This window comes from Mustelus asterias, chromosome 13, assembly GCF_964213995.1.
Source record: "Mustelus asterias chromosome 13, sMusAst1.hap1.1, whole genome shotgun sequence".
Lineage (NCBI taxonomy): Eukaryota > Metazoa > Chordata > Chondrichthyes > Carcharhiniformes > Triakidae > Mustelus > Mustelus asterias.
The window spans coordinates 20,235,834-20,253,058 of NC_135813.1; the positions used below are offsets into that span (position 1 = coordinate 20,235,834).

Consider the following 17,225-nt stretch of genomic DNA (forward strand, 5'->3'; position numbering starts at 1 on the left):
ACTGGATATACACGTCAATACAGTTATTTTAGTCAACACTATCTCATTCAAAATTGCAATGATTTTTTTCTAAGCTGAAGATTTTAAGTTTTGGATGACAAAGATTTTTAACTAACGCTAAGGATAACTTGTTTTTGGAAGGAAGCAAAACTGCAGAACATACTAAGTGTGGATTTCTTTGTACCTTGACCCTAACAACTGAGAAGGGGCTGCTAAAACAGTGGTATTAGGGGCATTACTGACTTCAGCTCGGAATAAGCAAAAGTTACAGATACAAAAATCTAGTCAGTTGCACCCAAAATTCTTGGGAAAATCCCAGGCTGTTGATTTATAACGTGCCAAAGTAGTTGACAAGCAGTAAAACAAGGAATGCAAACAAGCAGCCTTTTCATTTTACAGGTAAGAGTGAAACAAATCAAAATGCACTGAGCTGCCACAGGCAAATGCACAAGAAAGTGATATAGATATAGTTAAGCTAGAAAAAAGATTCTATGTTTCAAGGTGCTGATAAATTCTAAAGTAAAAGAACTCTGGTCCAGTTATCAAATAATAAAGCCATTTGGTCTTTTATCTCATGTGCTGTGTTACAAAATGAGAATAATCCCAAGACTGACCTTTAGGGATAGCAGACACAAATCGTTTCTTCCACCAGGATCTGCTACGATCTGACTTCTCATCATCGCTGTCCTTTCTATCCTCCCCCTGCACAAAAAGGATGCAAAAAGGTATTTGGGAGGGAAATGGATTGAGGGATATGAGAAATAAACAACACAAGGGATTTTTTGAAATTCGGAACCAGCCAAGACAGATCACAATTTGGTCGACTTATCTGTTTGTGAATGCAAATGTGTGGACTTACCGCCACAGTTTTATATAATATATACAGAATTCTAGTTACATTTTATATTGCAGATTAGTAAAGCTTTAGTTGACTTAATTTTCCACTATACGGCAATTAGTTCCTCCGAGTGTCAAGCTGTTTCTTTCCAAAAGGTGCATCTTTAGATGCAAAATTGCATCTAAATTTGAAATGAGTCTTTGAAGTGGGATGGCTGGTTTTATTCCATATACCCATGTACACCAGCCAACGTCATTTTATGAGCACCCACCAGTGTTTATTGTATTACTTGAGTTTCTACTCAAAATTATGTTGTACAATGTAGAGTGCCTCAAATCCAGCTGTCCAAGAACTGGAGTTCTCCGAAAACCAGACTCTTTTATAATATTCCATGCATCAATTTTGAGAGTAAAATTTAAAATAACTTACCTAGACAATTTGGCTAGGCGCATCACATTGGCGCGGTGTGGCTCCAGACACGTTTACCAGCTTTGCTGCTTTTATATCCCATACTCCAAGCAATTCTTGACCCCACCCAACTCAGTTCAACCCGAACTGCCCACGGCCCAAACAGCCTGATCCAAAATCCGGCAAGATCTGAAATCCAACAGTCTTGGCCCTGACGTTGCCGGATTAAAGGTATTGTCCCTGTATTAGTAACATAAGGCGACTGAAAGAGAGTTGCATTTGTATACTGCTTCCTCATGCAATGAATTTCTTTGGTATCTTATAAAGAACAAATATTCAACATATGACATAATTAAATGACAAGTCAACTGAAACATCCCCAGTTGGAAAAATATTTGTTTGAAGTATCAAGGAATACTTAAACAATGAGATTACACCTTACTAGGGAATCTTTGCTTGGAGATGAAGTTGGTCCAGGGGGTCCTGCAGGTGCTGCTCCAGCTGCAAATATTTCCTCATTCGCCATCCGTCTGATGCCTGGTGCATTCCATCCAGGATCACTCATTGGTCGACGAGATGACGAAACAATATCAGAGCTTCTGCTGCGCACTAGTCTTTCTGGAAAGGAGTGTCTTTGTTTGAGCAGCTCAGCTTCAGTTTGGCAACATATATGAGGCCCAAAAGCTGGTAATCGGGCATCAGTGCCTCCTATTGCACCTTCCAGTATTGGAGGATCTGGTGGTGGGTGTGATGGTCTTGCATAGTGTACTTTAGGTCTGACTATTGATGGTATGATTGAAGCTGTGAATTTTGGGAAAAAAAACAAAACATGAATCACGGCTTACAGGCTGATCCATGTAAACTAGGTTTGTCCAAACATCCAGATAAACAAAATGTCCATTATGCATGAAATCAGAATGCACAAAGAGTGACATTCCTTGCTGAGGAATAGAGAGAAAACATTTCAATATTCTAAATCTCATGTCAGAGACATACAATTTACTGAACATACAAATTTGTTAGGCAGATGTGGTCCATAGAATCACAGATGGCTAGATCACAGGAGGTGGCCATTCAACTCGATTCTGTGTCGATTCTTTGAAAGAGCTACCCAACTAGTCTTACTCCCCTGCTCTTTCCCCAGAGCTCAGTACATATTTCCCCCAGGTATTTATCAAATTCTCTAAGGTACGATTCAATCTACCACCATCCTCATTTTAGTCAGTACTTTTCAGATCAGCATAACTTGCTGCGTAAAAGGTTTCCTCATCACTGGTTTATTTGTCAACGGTGGCAGAGTGGTTAGCACTGCTGCCTCACAGCACCAAGGACTCGTGTTCAATTCCTGGCTTGGGTCACTGTGTGCGTGGAGTTTGTATGTTCTCTGTGTCGGTGTGTGTTTCCTCTGGGTGCTCTAGTTTCCTCCCACAATCTGAAAGACGTGCTGGTTAGGTAAATTCTCTGTGTACCTGAAAAGGTGCCAGAGTGTGACGACCAGGGGATTTTCACAGTAACTTCATTGCAGTGTTAATGTAAGTCTATTTGTGACACTAATAAATAAACTTTTAAAAAACTTTAAGCCCTAAACCTGTGCTTGTGGGTTTCCTTCTGCCACTGGAAACAGTTTTTCCTTAGCTGCCCTTCATAATTGTGAACACTTTTCATCAAATCTCCTGTTAACCTTCTCTGCCTTAAGGGGAACACTACCAATTTCTCTTGCCTCTCTGTGTAACTTGCGTCTTCCACCCTTAGTACCATTCTAGTCAATCTCTGTTATACCCTTTCTAAGGCCTTGACATCCTGAAGTGTGATTTTCATAATGCTTTTGGATCACTTCCTTTCTTTTATATACTGCCTCTATTTATTAAGTGAAGGATCCTGTATGCCTTCTCAACTTGTCCTGCCATCTTCAAAAATACACCCTCAGTTCTTTCTGTTCCTATTACACCTCAAGAATTATACCATTTGGTTTATTTCTTGCTTATTCATTCACAGGATGTAGGCATTGCTGGCAAGGCTAGCATTTATTGCACACCCCGAACTGTCCCTCAAGAAGGTAGCGGTGAGCCTTGAATACAATGAATGAGTGGTTTGAAGTTAAGAGTTAACCACATTGCTTTTGGGTCAGGAGTCACATATAGGTCAGACAAGGTAAGAGCAGCAGATTTTCTTTCTTGAAAAGACATTAGTGAACCAGATGGGTTTTTAAAACAATCCAATCGTGTCATAGTGACCATTACTTAGACCAGCTTTTTATTCCAGATTTATTTAATTCACTGAATTTACATTCCCGGCCTGCTGTGGTAAGATTTGAACTCGTGTCTCCAGATTATTAATGCAGGATTACTAGGCTGGTGGCATTACCACTTTTATATTTATATTCCCATACTTCATTCTTCCTATCAAAATTCATTACTTCACATTTCTCTGTGGTAAATTTTATCTGCCATATCCAGACCGTCCTTTTCACCAGTTTATGTCCCTCTGAAGTCTGTTACCATCTCCCTCACTGTTTTCTGCATCTCTGAGCTCCATGTCATCTGTAAACTCCAAAATTATGCCCACTATATCCAATTCCAAGTCATTAATACATATCAAAATGAGCAGTGATTCAAGTACTGAGTCCTGGAATATGGCACTACGCACTTTGCTCTAGTCTGGAAAAAATCCTTTCACCACTGCTCTCTACTTTGTCCTTCAGCCAAATAAATTTCCATGAAGCTATTGCCTTTATAGTCCATTTTGCTAACAAGTCCATTATGTAGTACCTTATCAAACATTTTTTTGAAAGTCTGTATACAGAATATCAACCCTCCTGTAATTAACCCTCTCTAATACTTCCATTTAACTTAATTCAGTTTATTCAATTTTGCCCAGACAAACCACATCCATTACAAGTGGAGTTCAGTACCTGTACTACTGATGAGAAAGCTGAAGCCAAATCTATGTTTTAATTACCTGAAGTCATGCTTGGTAGCACATTTTAAAGGAAATGTTATAAAAATGAACGGTTATAAAATGTCTGCAGTACACTATTTCATAGTGAAATGTCTAGAAGCAAACAACTGTTTGGTTGCGAGGTCTTGATCAATGTATATCAACGTACCAATCTGTATAACCTATTTAACAAGTATTGCCAGTTTATATAAATCTTTTAATTATTATCGGAATAAATCATGTTTATAATATACTTTAATGATTTGCAAGTGGGATCTTAAGCAAATATATTTCTACGGTTGTTGGTATGAAAGGGTGGGAGAGATTTTCGGAGACTCAGAAGTCAAGAAACCAGCAGATTCGGATGGATTGAGGAGGAGAAAATGTAATTTCATACGAATTAATGCACAGGAAGATTCGGAAAGGAATATAGGAGTGGGGGGAAAAAAAATCACTAATTGGAGCTGTGTGGATTACCAAAGGCAACTCACTCCCCTTCCCAAATTGTTAGATTTTGATGAATTGTAGATTTCTGTACTTGTTGTTATTGCTGTCTTGTACAATATTGGAGCTATTTTACTAACAAGAGCACGCCTTGGTTCCAGGAAATGCTATATACAATTCTGGTTGCCATGCCATGCTGTAGTAGGAAAATTCTAACTTTGAAGGAGGTATGGCAAATTATAGAAACATAGAAAAACTACAGCACAAAACAGGCCCTTCGGCCTCACAAGTTGTGCCGAACATATCCCTACCTTTTAGGCCTATCTATAACCCTCCATCCTATTAAGTCCCATGTACTCATCCAGGAGTCTCTTAAAAGACCCTATTGAGTTTGCCTCCACCACCACTGACGGCAGCCGATTCCACTTGCCCACCACCCTCTGAGTGAAAAACGTCCCCCTAACATCTCCCCTGTATCAAATTATGACTAATTAGCCTGAGTTTAGGCACTTCAGCCACAAGGGAAGACTGCAAAATAGGTGAGCATTCAAATCAGAGATCTTATTAATATATTCAGATCCGCTGCATCAAATGGTTCAAACTGAATTATAACGATGAGTTTATGTCAGCCACAAACTCTACAAGGCAGCACAAGTGGTGAACAAAACTGATCACAATTATTTTAAAAACAGGGCAGTCAACGCGTGAAATAGACTGTTCAAGGAAGTAATTTGAGCAGATTATATTGGTAAATTGGGAACGCAATGGCATAGTGGTATTGTCACTGAACTAGTAAACCAAAGACTCTGGGGACCTGGGTTCAAATCCCACTGTGGCAGATGGTAAAATTTGAATTCAAGGGTAGCACGGTGGCACAGTGGTTAGCACTGCTGTCTCTCAGCGCCAGGGACCCAGGTTTGATTCCGGTCTTGAGTGACTGTGTGGAGTTTGCATGTTCTCCCAGTGTCTGCGTGGATTTTCTCCAGATGCTCCAGTTTCCTCCCAGTGTCCTAAGATGTGCAGGTTAGGTGGATTGGCCATGCTAAATTGTCTCTTAGTCTCCCAAGATGTCTAGGTTAGGATAAATAAGTCAAGCATCAGATCAAGCCCAAGATGAGGTGCAATGCCTTCCCTTGTCAGGTAACTTGTATCTCTCTTTTTTGGGAGCCATGAATTGGATTCAACTTGAATTTAGTTTTTGGAGCAAGCCAAGGAGATGGATTTAGGTGTGCATTGGCTTTGTAATTTTAAGAATGGAATAAAAATTAAAATGAGTTTGAAAATTCATTCAGTGCTTCTTTACTCCACCTTCAGTTGTCAAGCAAGGAACACCATTGGGAAAGGCCTGGCTTTGGGAAAGGTGCAAGAGAATCAATAGAAAAGGAGAGAAAACTTGAAACAGAAGCTGTATGTAATGAATTACAACTTTTCTCTCAAAGCATTTTCTATCTTTTCATTTTTAATGGATATGCTGGTTGTCCCTTGAAATTTCAAGGAGTTGGTGGAGAAGGAGAAAAGTAAAAAAAACATACATTATAGAGGGAGGTGATGGAGCAGTGATATTTTCACTGGATTGGTAATCCAGAGACCCTGGGCAATACTCTGGAAATGTGGGTTTGAATCCCACCAAGGCAGACGGTGAATTCAATAAAAATCTGGAATTATACGTTTTATAACGATCATGAAACCATTGTCGATTGTCGTTAAAACCCATCTGGTTCGTTGATGTTTTTTAACCTTACCTGGTCTGGCCTAAATGTGAATCCAGGTCCTCTGAAATGGCCACTCAGTTCAAGGGCAATCAGCGATGCACAATAAATGCTGGCCCAGAATTTAAAAAAAACTTGCAATTTATAAGTAGTTACACCAAGTTGTAGCTAAGCTCTTTTTCAATGAAAATAAATTACTTCCTGTAAATCTGTAACTTTACAAGGTGCACTGTACGTAATTTTAACCTACCATCGGAAGACAGTGGGTCAAACATTGCAAGCAATGAGTCTGTCTGGGAAAGTGGAGAGGTCATCTGATGTACACCTGAAAATCCACAATGAAATGATGTATTATTATTATTATTATAAGTTAGATTACCTAACTATCAAACTTATACAGCTGCTCAAGTTACACATTCCAAAGCATAATGAATGCTTTGGTAAGTTACAGACCATGTTGCAGATCAGGCCACTGGTTTCATCTACGGACAGTCAACTAAGAACCACACATTCTGGTTTGGGTATTGTGAGGTGTATGAATTTGCACTTGCAGGAGTATGCACACATTTCAAAATGCCCATAACTGAAGCTTGCACAACATCCGAAAAGTCAGTTCTGATTAGTAAATTAGCTTAACTCAAGGTGACACAAACCTTGCACACCTAACTGAACAGATTTTACCCAAAGCAGACAGGAGATTCAACAAAGAATACATTTGAAGATGTTTAACTGTTCACAATCTGAATATATTAGCAACTGTTAGCTATGTAAAATGTCCTTTTTAAACTCCTCTCCACCCATTCCCCATGAAGTCAGATTTCTATTATTTCAAATATTTATACAATGGCTTTATATTTAAAACATATTTACCCTGTACAATTTCTTCCACATCAGGGCTTGTAACAGAATCTTTCCCTCCAAAATCGGAGCTGCATTCTGACCGTATATCCTCCACCTTGTTGGGGATATCTTCTGAAGTTACACTGATGCCTGTTAAATAGTGTAAAAAGCCTAAAAGGCATTAATTCTGGAATGTAAGTATTGTGATTGGACTTCATGAAGAAAATGTTACCCTACTTTAAACATTGCCACAATTTTTAGGAGGGACCATTTTAAACTTTTGCATAATATTTACTTGCATATCGAGAACAATTAATCACAATGTTCCACTATTCTGTACCTGATACAACACTGAGTCCAGGTGTACTGGGCCGAGAGCTCACTTCCCTCACATCAGTGTCATCAGATGTGCTCCCCAATCCTGAACAACTTTCCAGCTCCTGCAATCGCTCCTCCTGCTTCAAATCTGTGGCTTCTGAAAAGCAAGACATAATATTTTTATTGCAACTATGATACCGTTTATCATAACATTTTTCAAACAGTCTACAGGTCAGGTGATTCAAAAGGAGACAGTATCATTTTCATAAGGTCCCCCACCCAATCTGTGGAAAAATTGTAAAACTTGTCCGAGGAGGCAAGTCGATCTAGAAACTTGTGACCTTGGATTTAATAATAATCTGATCAGGATTCCTTTATATTTGCTTCTGTTAACCCTTTAATAGGTTCAATAATATCAATACCTATAGCAAAAGGTTAAGGCATGCAATTTAGCTGCAAATAACAGGCTCCAAATGCTGTAATGTAATGGTGTCCACAACATTATCCAGTGATTCCAATGTTTCTCTTCATTTTAGCCAAATAGAATCTTGTTTAGAACAAGATGCTTATTTTCATAATTGTAAATCAAACTTACAGTTTTGAATTTTACATTGTGTTCCTGCAAGTTTACTGTTTTGCCGTTTAACCTACACACACCTGGATATAGGAGGCACAAACATGTGGTTTGCCACCTTTTAGACATGAGCATCTGTGGTTGTCATTATGCCAGATCGGTCTCTCTCCCAATGCAGTGTACTGAAGCCAATTTAATTTAGATTAGGTAAAGGCATACAGCCATCTTATAATATGCTAATAACTAAATCAGTGCAAAATTTTAATCAGAATAAATTGCTTTCACATTTTCACAGTAACATACACAGTGCATTGTTACTTCAGACAGTTTTCAACATAGAAAGAGCAACTAGAGAAACGCAATCAATTCAACTCCACAATACAAAATACATCATTGGCAATTACAATACTCAACCAGCGTGCACACAAATATAGGGTGGATAGTAGAATACATAAACAGAGCTAAATAATCAGAGGCTCAAATCCGAAATTCAAAATCTCTCAGCAAATTAGCATACTGTGACTGGAGTGCATTAATATCCAGAGGAATGTTGCAATGATTTCTTTGTCTATACTTCTAATAATGGGAGGCTTGAAAAATATTGGGGAAAAAAGTTGTATCACCTGAGTCGCTTGGCAGAACTTCCACACTCCAAGCCTCACTCGTTGTCTCAGAGATTGTTGACCCTGTGCAGGGATCAAGTAATACTGAAGTCGAGCCTGGTAAACCAAGCAAACTACCCAGCATATTTTCTGCTGCTGCACCTACAACCCAAGAAAAGGTACTTAACCAGCATAATAATCAACAGTATTTATCTTATTTAAATATCAGATACCGTGTTGAGGGTGTGTTGAACAACCTTTGAGAATATGAAAAGCTTATAGAAGTGGTTTGCCATTTTTTTCTTCTTAGTCATTTTATATGATTTCTGTGGTCCTCTGAAAATTGCAGTATTGAAATCCCTACAAAGTATTTTCCCCCATTTGTCACTTCTATGTATTTTACAAGTCAACAGCATCAGCAATGTGAATTCAGAAATCTGCAGTGCTATTTTGTTCTCTTCTGTACACATCTGCTATATTTTTAATTCACTTGGATCATCAGGCATTAGTAGTGTAACTTGGATTAAGCATTGTACATACAAACAACTGCTGTATCATACCCAGTATATTACAGTGAAGATAAAAGGGATGTTTTGCAATCATTTACAACAATAGTTCACTGAAGGAGGGGAGGGTTGGGACTTTTCATTCGCCACTGAGGTTGAACAATTCTAGGAAGCTCCACCAAGTTTTAAAAACAAAATTATGAACAAAGACAGAAATATTTTAAACCAAAGGTGTGCAGGTTAGGTTGATTAGGCATGCTAAAGTGACCCCTAGTATCCAAAGATGTGTAGATTAGGTGGATGTGCAGGGTTATGGGGATATGGCAGGGAGGTGGGCCTGGATAAGATGCTCTTTCAGAGAGTCAGTACAGACTTGATGGACTGAATTGCCTCTTTCTGCACTGTAGGGATTCTATAACTTCTATTGCCATAGGAGGAGAGATTAAATAAGCTAGGTCTGTATTCCCTAAACTTTAGAAGGATGAGATAACCTAATTGCAACATGTAAAATTCTCATGGGGTTTGACAGGATAGATGCTTGGAGGATGTTTCCTGTGGCTGTAAAGTCTGGAATAAGGGGTTAGAGTTACAGAATAAGGAGGCAGCCGTTTAGGAGTGACAGGAGAAATTTCATTTGAGGCTGTGAACTTTTGAAATTCTCTCCCCCGGAGATCTGTGGATGCTCAGTTGTTGAATAAATTCAAGCCTAAAATTGATAGATGTTTAGTCATTAAAATAATCCAAATGTAGGACAGTGTAGCTGAGGTAGGTTGAAGATGAGCTTTCATTTCCTTGAACGGCTGTAAATGCCTTATTCCTTCTATTACTTATGCTCTTTTATTCATTTTATTTCTGTAAATTTAAAAAAAATCTGTATTTTCTGAGTTCAAACTTCAAGACATTAGTTTCACAATCTGACAACTATTATGTTTATAGGATCCTCTGGAAATCAAATGCTTTCGCATTTCTAGCATTCAGTTTTCAAAGGATGGTATAGTTTCGATCCCCTGATCCCAGATATCAGTCTGGTGAACCTTTGTTGAACTTCCTCAAAGGCAAGTATGTTCTTCCTTAGATAAGGAGACCAAAACCTTACACAGTACTACAGATGTGGTCTCAATTGCAGTACACAACTTGTATACTCCAGTCCCTTTGTAATGAAGGCTGATACACCATTTTATTTCCCCAATTGATTGCTATGCCTGTATGTTGACTTTCCGTGATTACTCTGCAAAGACACTTCAGTCCCTCTGAATACATTTCCCAGTCCTTCAACATTTTAAAAATACAATTTTTCCTACCCAAGTAGGTGGCTTCAAGCTTCTCCACATTATATTCAATCTGTCACATTGTTCATTCACTCAACCTGTGTAAATCCTTTTGCAACTTGCGTCATCCTCACAGCTTGTTTCCCCTCCTGACTGTATCTTCAGCAAACCTGGCTACATTAGACACAGTCCCTTCATCTAAGTCATTGATGCAGTTGTATCATTGAAGCACTAATTCTTTTGGTACAGGCTTGTTACAACCTACAAATGTAAAATTGCCCTGCTTATTACTATGCTGTTTTCTGCCAGTTCTGCAATATTCAATCCATGCTAATAGATTATACCCAATCCCATGAGCTGTTATTCTGTCTAATAACCTCGTGCAGCACCTTACTAAAGTTTTGAAAATCTAAGTACATCACATCCACTGGTTGTCCCTATCCACTCAACGACATCCTCAAAATTTTCTTAATAGATGTGTCAAATATGATTCCGTTCCATAAATCAATGGCAACTCTCCCCAGTTACATGATTTTTTAAAAGATGTTCTCGCACATTTCCTCGAACATAGAAGAGAGATAAGATTGCCTGGCCTGGCTGTAGCGTGACCCAATTCCACAGAGAACGCTAGTTGGTTTGGCCTCACCGTTTAAATTCTGAGTTACCCAAGACTATTCATTGGTTCTGACGCTGTTTTGGATACACAATATTTCAGTATGCTCAATCTGAACTGGTGCAAATTCCATCTTTGTATCATGGCTCTGAATCGCAGCAGCTGCCAGTTTTTTTGCAACACTATTTACTCATACATTTTCAATAAAAGATCTGCTTTCAGCATCTTGAGCATTATTTTCAGGTCACCAGGAGCACTCCCAATTTAAAGCTTACTGAAGACAAATACAGGTATATGATTAAATGAGAGGCACAACAAGATCTGAAACAATTAGAATTTATGCCTCATTATCATGGTAATCTTATCACTGGGATAATGAGGTATTAATGGAGATTTAATGTGCATCTCATAATGCTATCCCTTAGAGAAACACATAAGGAAATTGCTGCAAATTCAGTTAATGATATAAGCATCCCAAAACACAATCTAAAAGCATGAAAAATGCTGGATGCAAATGAGGAAGAACCAAGGTCAATCACACTGCAGGGATTTGGCAAATGACAGTTGTATTTTAATATGACGTTTTAAAAAAGTTACACTGAAAACTTTTCATTACTGTTCACGAATGAAGATTGTACAAGCAGCAATATCGAGGTTTACGAGTTAGAATGCATTAGTTTTCCTTCATTTGGAAGTACTACAGTGGCACAGCTGCACAGCACATCAATGTTTCAATACCGTATGCCACAAGTGGGAAGCTGTGCTTGTGCCTGTTATTCCCTATGTAGAGTGTGAGCGGGTTGCAAGTAGGCAGGCACTTAGGAGAAAAATAAATCTAAAGGCAGTTGACGCATCACCCCCCCAGGCTACTTCCTGCAATCTGCTTGGGGAATTGGTCAAATGGGGTGGAGGGAATTGAATTTGGGTCATGTGGTACAGGGAAATTCAAACGTCAAGAACTTGTGTGCATACACATACCACACATACGACAAAGCACACGCACAGCTAACATGCGTTGTAGCCAATTAAATGCTTAAAATTAAAATATGTCAGGAAATGTAACCATCAATTTGCACACAGTAAGCTCCCATAAGCAGCGATGAGATAATAACCAGATAATCTGTTCAATGATATGAGGACGACAAAGCAGAACTCCCCTACTCTTCCACAGATAGTGTCATAGATCCTTTAGGTCCTCCTGAGGGGGCAGATGAGATATCACTTTGTCTCATCTGACAGATGGCACCACCAACACAGTAACACTACCTCAGTAGCGATTTGACAAAATTGAGTAGCTTGCTGGGCCATTTTAGAGGGCATTTAGGAATCAACTACATTGTTCTGGTTCTAGAGTCACATGTGGGCCAGACCAGGTAATGACAGCAGATTTCCTTCCCTAAAAAACCAGGTGGATTTTTTTTTAATGATAGTTGACCTTGGTTTCATGGTTACCATTACTGAGACTAGGCCTTCAATTAAAGATATTTTAATGTTGCTGAGTCATAAACTTGGAACTCTCTCACTAACAGCACTATGGGCATACCTACACCACATGGACTGAAGTGATTCAAGGTGGCGGCTCACCACCACCTTCTCAAGGGCAATTAGGGATGGGGAATAAAGGCCGGCCTAGTCAGCGATCCCCAAACCCCACGGAAGAATAAATAATAAAAAAATCTCAGTACAGTCCTAATGTACCACTTCAGATTTTGTGCTCACTTTTTTACTCACGACAAGACTGCTACTGTTGAACCAAGGCTGACACTAGACAAAGAACTAAATCACAGTACAGGAAAATCTCTTCTCCGGCATGCTCTGGGAATGGGAGGTGTAACTGAATCAGATATGCAAGTTAACGGAGATGTAAGGTAAGCCCCGTGACTTCATCCAATTGGAAAGCTCCAGAATGATCATGTGGGTGTTGGGATCGTGAGTGCATGAATCAAGTGAGCGGTGCCATGGGGCAATAGTGCCGCACAGCAGTGGGAGACAGAGGCCAGAGTGAGGACAGGTCACCGAGTGAGTTTGACATCTCCAATCAAAAAACAGAGCTGATCCAAGAACCCCAACCAACAGAGAATTCTGGAGGGTGGATAACAGAAATTCTACTAAATGCATAAATAGATAATAAGCATAGATAACATATGTATTTATAATAAATAAAAACTTGGATTACACACTCCTTCCAATTCTGATTCTTGCGATAATGCTAGAATACACCAAATTCAACTTGCTGAAAAATAGTATCTGGTGATCATATTCAACAACTACTCTTAAGTTTTAAATAATTTTATCCTGGGTTTTCCAGGGCAGACTGAGTTTTGAATTACAAATTGGGCACAGTACCACTGACTACCAGATTTATTGTGGCACAGAGCAGCTCTATTATAGGATAGATTATTTAACAAAAACAAATTCATCAAACGTGTAACTGGTAAAAAGTGATAACTCTGATATTTTGCAGTAATTTAAAAATCAGAATGGAACAAAGCAAAAGTATCTTTCCAAGGCCACCCTGTTGATTATAATTGCTTACATTATAAGCACATATTTTGGCACACAGCACAACTGTTTGTTAATCACTTGATATTTATCATGCACTAGACTGGAAAATTTACCACGCCTCTTTACTAAGGGTACAGAGTTAATTAATGTAATTCAGTGCACTGTTTTTATACAGCAAATTGAAAACACATCAATTATCATGTTAAAATATTTTGTTTACAAGGCTACATATTAACATACCTTAGCGATGTCATTATGACCAATTAGGTCACACATTAGAATCCCATTTAAAAACATTATTTGAAATATTGATTCACTATCAACTGTTAATTAATTACCTGCAATATCTTGTAGTCGGTCTTCATCAATGTTTGGATCAAAATCGCTTCCCAAGACATCAGTGCTCCAGGTCTCACTCACAGTTTCGGAAATGTCCCTGTCATCTGTCAGCCCCATCATGTCTCGAATTTCAAATTTACGTAGCTTGTCATCTAGATTGTCTTGTGTTGTGGCTAAAGTGGAACAGAAGAAGTGGCATGAATACTCCTTATCCTCAAAGTTCAGTTAAAAATAAACTAATGATTCCTCAGGTTAAAAATGTTGTGTACAACATTAAAAAATGTGACTGCAGCATTCTCAGAGCATTTCACCAAGAGCAGGAACAGAGTACTAAGATGAATTTGGATTAGAGGTAGCTTTACAAAGACATTGAGAATATTGTTGCATGTTATAATAATACTTACTTCAAAAAATGAAATCACAAAACCAGTTTTAAAATGTCACTTACACAAAAATATCACCCATGCAACTCAAAATAAGACCATCAGGACCACACACGGCAACAAGTGCCAACTTACTTGTCATCTGCAAAATGCACTTTTTCCTCCAACCCTAATTTTTTCTGATATACTGCTCCTAAACTACGCAACACTGATTTGAGAATACTATCATGAAGTGTATGTCACCTGTAGGTGTCAATTTTAATTATGAAAATAATTTTCCCTAAAGACAAAAACAAAATTTAAGCCGCAAATATCTGTCCACAGAGAATACCGCAACTCTGAAATTAAAGGTAGAAATTATCAAAGCTTTTCTTGCATTCTACATAAACCTGTTACTTCAATCTGATTTTTTTCTTGTAGTTGCAATATTAACAAAACATTTAGACAAAATTTTATTTTCCTGGATCCATTTTTTAGTATTCCAAGACAATTATTTTCTGGCTAATCTAAGTTTAAGACAGACTAGGATTTTCCATTGTTGGACACTGATAGTTATCAAGATGCTTTAATAACAGCATCAGCAGAATTATGCTTTGCCTTGAGGCTAGAGGAAGAAGGCAGGGGGTTAACAATTGTAACAGGTGCACCAGTTCCCAAAAACTGCATGCACCAGCCCGAGGAGTATTTCTACTTTTAAAAAAACACAGAAAATTAAGTTCCAATTTTTCACACAAGAGTATTGGGCACAGTTGTAGGTGGTCACATATGGTCAGTCTCGCACTCACCTAATTAGAGCATGAAAAGAAAAACCTTTAATCTTGATGTCATATGGGCAGCTCATTATGATTTGTTTAATAAATACTCGGTAAGCAAAAGACCACACAAGGGAGTGGATTTGAATTCCACCAAATCAGACTTTGTGGTTAATGCCTATTATTGCCATTTGACTGCTGAAAAAGAGCAATGCAGCAATAAAGGAAAAAACAGCTCCAATCCAATTTACTAGGCTGCAGGTAGGAAACACCCTACTCGGTTACAATTATCTTTTGCAGACATATACAAACCATTTATTAAAAGAGTATGATATCTTACAATGAGCCAAAGTAATGAATGACCATGCCTAATTGAATATTTTCACTTTACATCCAGGCTCAAAAGCCATATTCAATGCAGAGCTCATCCACATTACCTTTACCACAGTCACAGATCCAAACAAGCCTGCCCTATCTCTACACTCAGGACTGAACCACAATAAAATGCCTTGCAACTTTCCTACTTAGAAAAAAGGAGCAGGCATAAAGACCTGAATTTAAGAGATCCTTAGAATCACAGAATCCCTAAAGTGCAGAGGAGGCCTTTCGGCCCATCAAGCCTGCACTGACAACAATCCCATCCACACCCTATGCCCATAATCCCACATTATTAACGTGCCCTGACATTAAGGGGTAACTAGGCAGGGTCAATCAACCTAACCCACACATCTTTGGACTGTAGGAGAAAACCAGAGCACCCGGAGGAAACCCATGCAGACACAGGGAGAATGTGCAAACTCCACACAGACTGTCATCCGAGGCCAGAATCGAACCCAGGTCCTTGGCGCTGTGAGGCAACAGTGCTAACTACTGTGCTGCCTTGCAAAAATATCTTAGCATGCAACAATTGGATAGCTGCAGCATTATATCTCTTGCAGTGACACAATGTGTCAGTGCACCAAGCTGCTAACATGGAGTTGTTGACGGAGCTATCACACCCGAGATTCCCAAAATTGCCTTCAACATTTTGCATAAATTGCACACTTATGACCCCCAAATGCAAAGAAATCAAGTACTCACTACAATACTTGAGCCAGGGAAACAGTACAAGCAATGAGGTCTGTGAGGTTATCATCTAAATTCAAAGTTCTTGCCTAGGCTTGCCACCTACTACCCAGGTCCAGCACATCTGCGTCCATGCCTCAAATGCCAGCAGGAACCTCTGTCCCAAGGCCTCAAGTGAGACCCAGAACTCATGCTCCCATCCTCTGTTGCACGTATAGCAGAGACTGGTGTAATTTATTCTTGCTTTGTGATCTTTAGGTCCACAGAATTGTGTTTCCCTCAACACATATGTTGATAAATTCCCAATGTCATGAGCTGCACGTTCCACCCATACCATCAATTACAACTAAATGAGAGTTAAAACAAGCCTGAAGCACAACTTGGTGAACCATGTACTAATATGTCAAGAAGTTGATATGAACAACTCTACAAGCATCTTCAGCACAAAACATGCTGGGCTCTGAACTTCACACGACAAACACTTGACTGAATAGCGATGAAGAACAATGGTTGCATTTCATTGTAGATGCTAGACACGGTGAAACTAAGAATCTAAGCATCTCACCTCCAGAAGTCAAGGGCTGAAAATATAAATGACCTCAACTATAGGTTGCTGTGTGTGTGCATGCAATACATGTTCAATGTGATGGTCTAAATGGCATGGAAAAAACAAACATTTAGAAGGTCACGGTACACAAGCCCCCTAGATCTTGACAGCCAAATGGACAAATAAAGTACACTCATCCTGGTTCCCATTTGCCCAACTTTTCCTACCATGAGGGATCATGTCAAACCAAAGGAGAAGCTGCAACTCCTCAATTGTATCTTTTTCCCTATGAGGTGCAAGACCTTTGACAACAATAAAACAATCTTCGTATCAAAATAAACACCTCAGTGGAACACAATCACCCCACAGACCTCTGCAGTCTTTGGGTCCTTTCACCAAGATAAGGGCATCAGCACAACAGCTGGAAGATACCCGGCAATTCCATTATGCCACAGCAATTTTCAGAAGAAGCAGTGAAGCTTAGTGCACTCCCATCCAACACCAACACCCCAAAACCATCACAATCACTGAGGCCGTAACACAACCACAACCAATAATACATCACAAACAAGATTGT

At 39.0% G+C, this 17,225-nt stretch overlaps 1 protein-coding gene across 17 annotated transcripts in view; it reads right to left on the reverse strand.

Annotated features, from left to right (window-relative positions):
- Positions 1–17,225, reverse strand: part of gapvd1 (GTPase activating protein and VPS9 domains 1) — a 107,241-nt gene that overhangs the window by 28,040 nt on the left and 61,976 nt on the right. For 12 of the 17 annotated variants that reach the window (XM_078226478.1, XM_078226466.1, XM_078226468.1 and 9 more), the window contains 7 exons: positions 13,901–14,074; positions 8,692–8,832; positions 7,517–7,651; positions 7,207–7,347; positions 6,587–6,661; positions 1,689–2,047; positions 615–702 (listed from right to left, as the gene is read on the reverse strand). In XM_078226478.1, coding sequence (XP_078082604.1) covers positions 615–702; positions 1,689–2,047; positions 6,587–6,661; positions 7,207–7,347; positions 7,517–7,651; positions 8,692–8,832; positions 13,901–14,074 — 1,113 coding nt within the window. The remainder of the gene's footprint in view (positions 1–614; positions 703–1,688; positions 2,048–6,586; positions 6,662–7,206; positions 7,348–7,516; positions 7,652–8,691; positions 8,833–13,900; positions 14,075–17,225) is intronic. The other 5 variants (XM_078226476.1, XM_078226474.1, XM_078226482.1 and 2 more) reach the window with 1 other exon arrangement.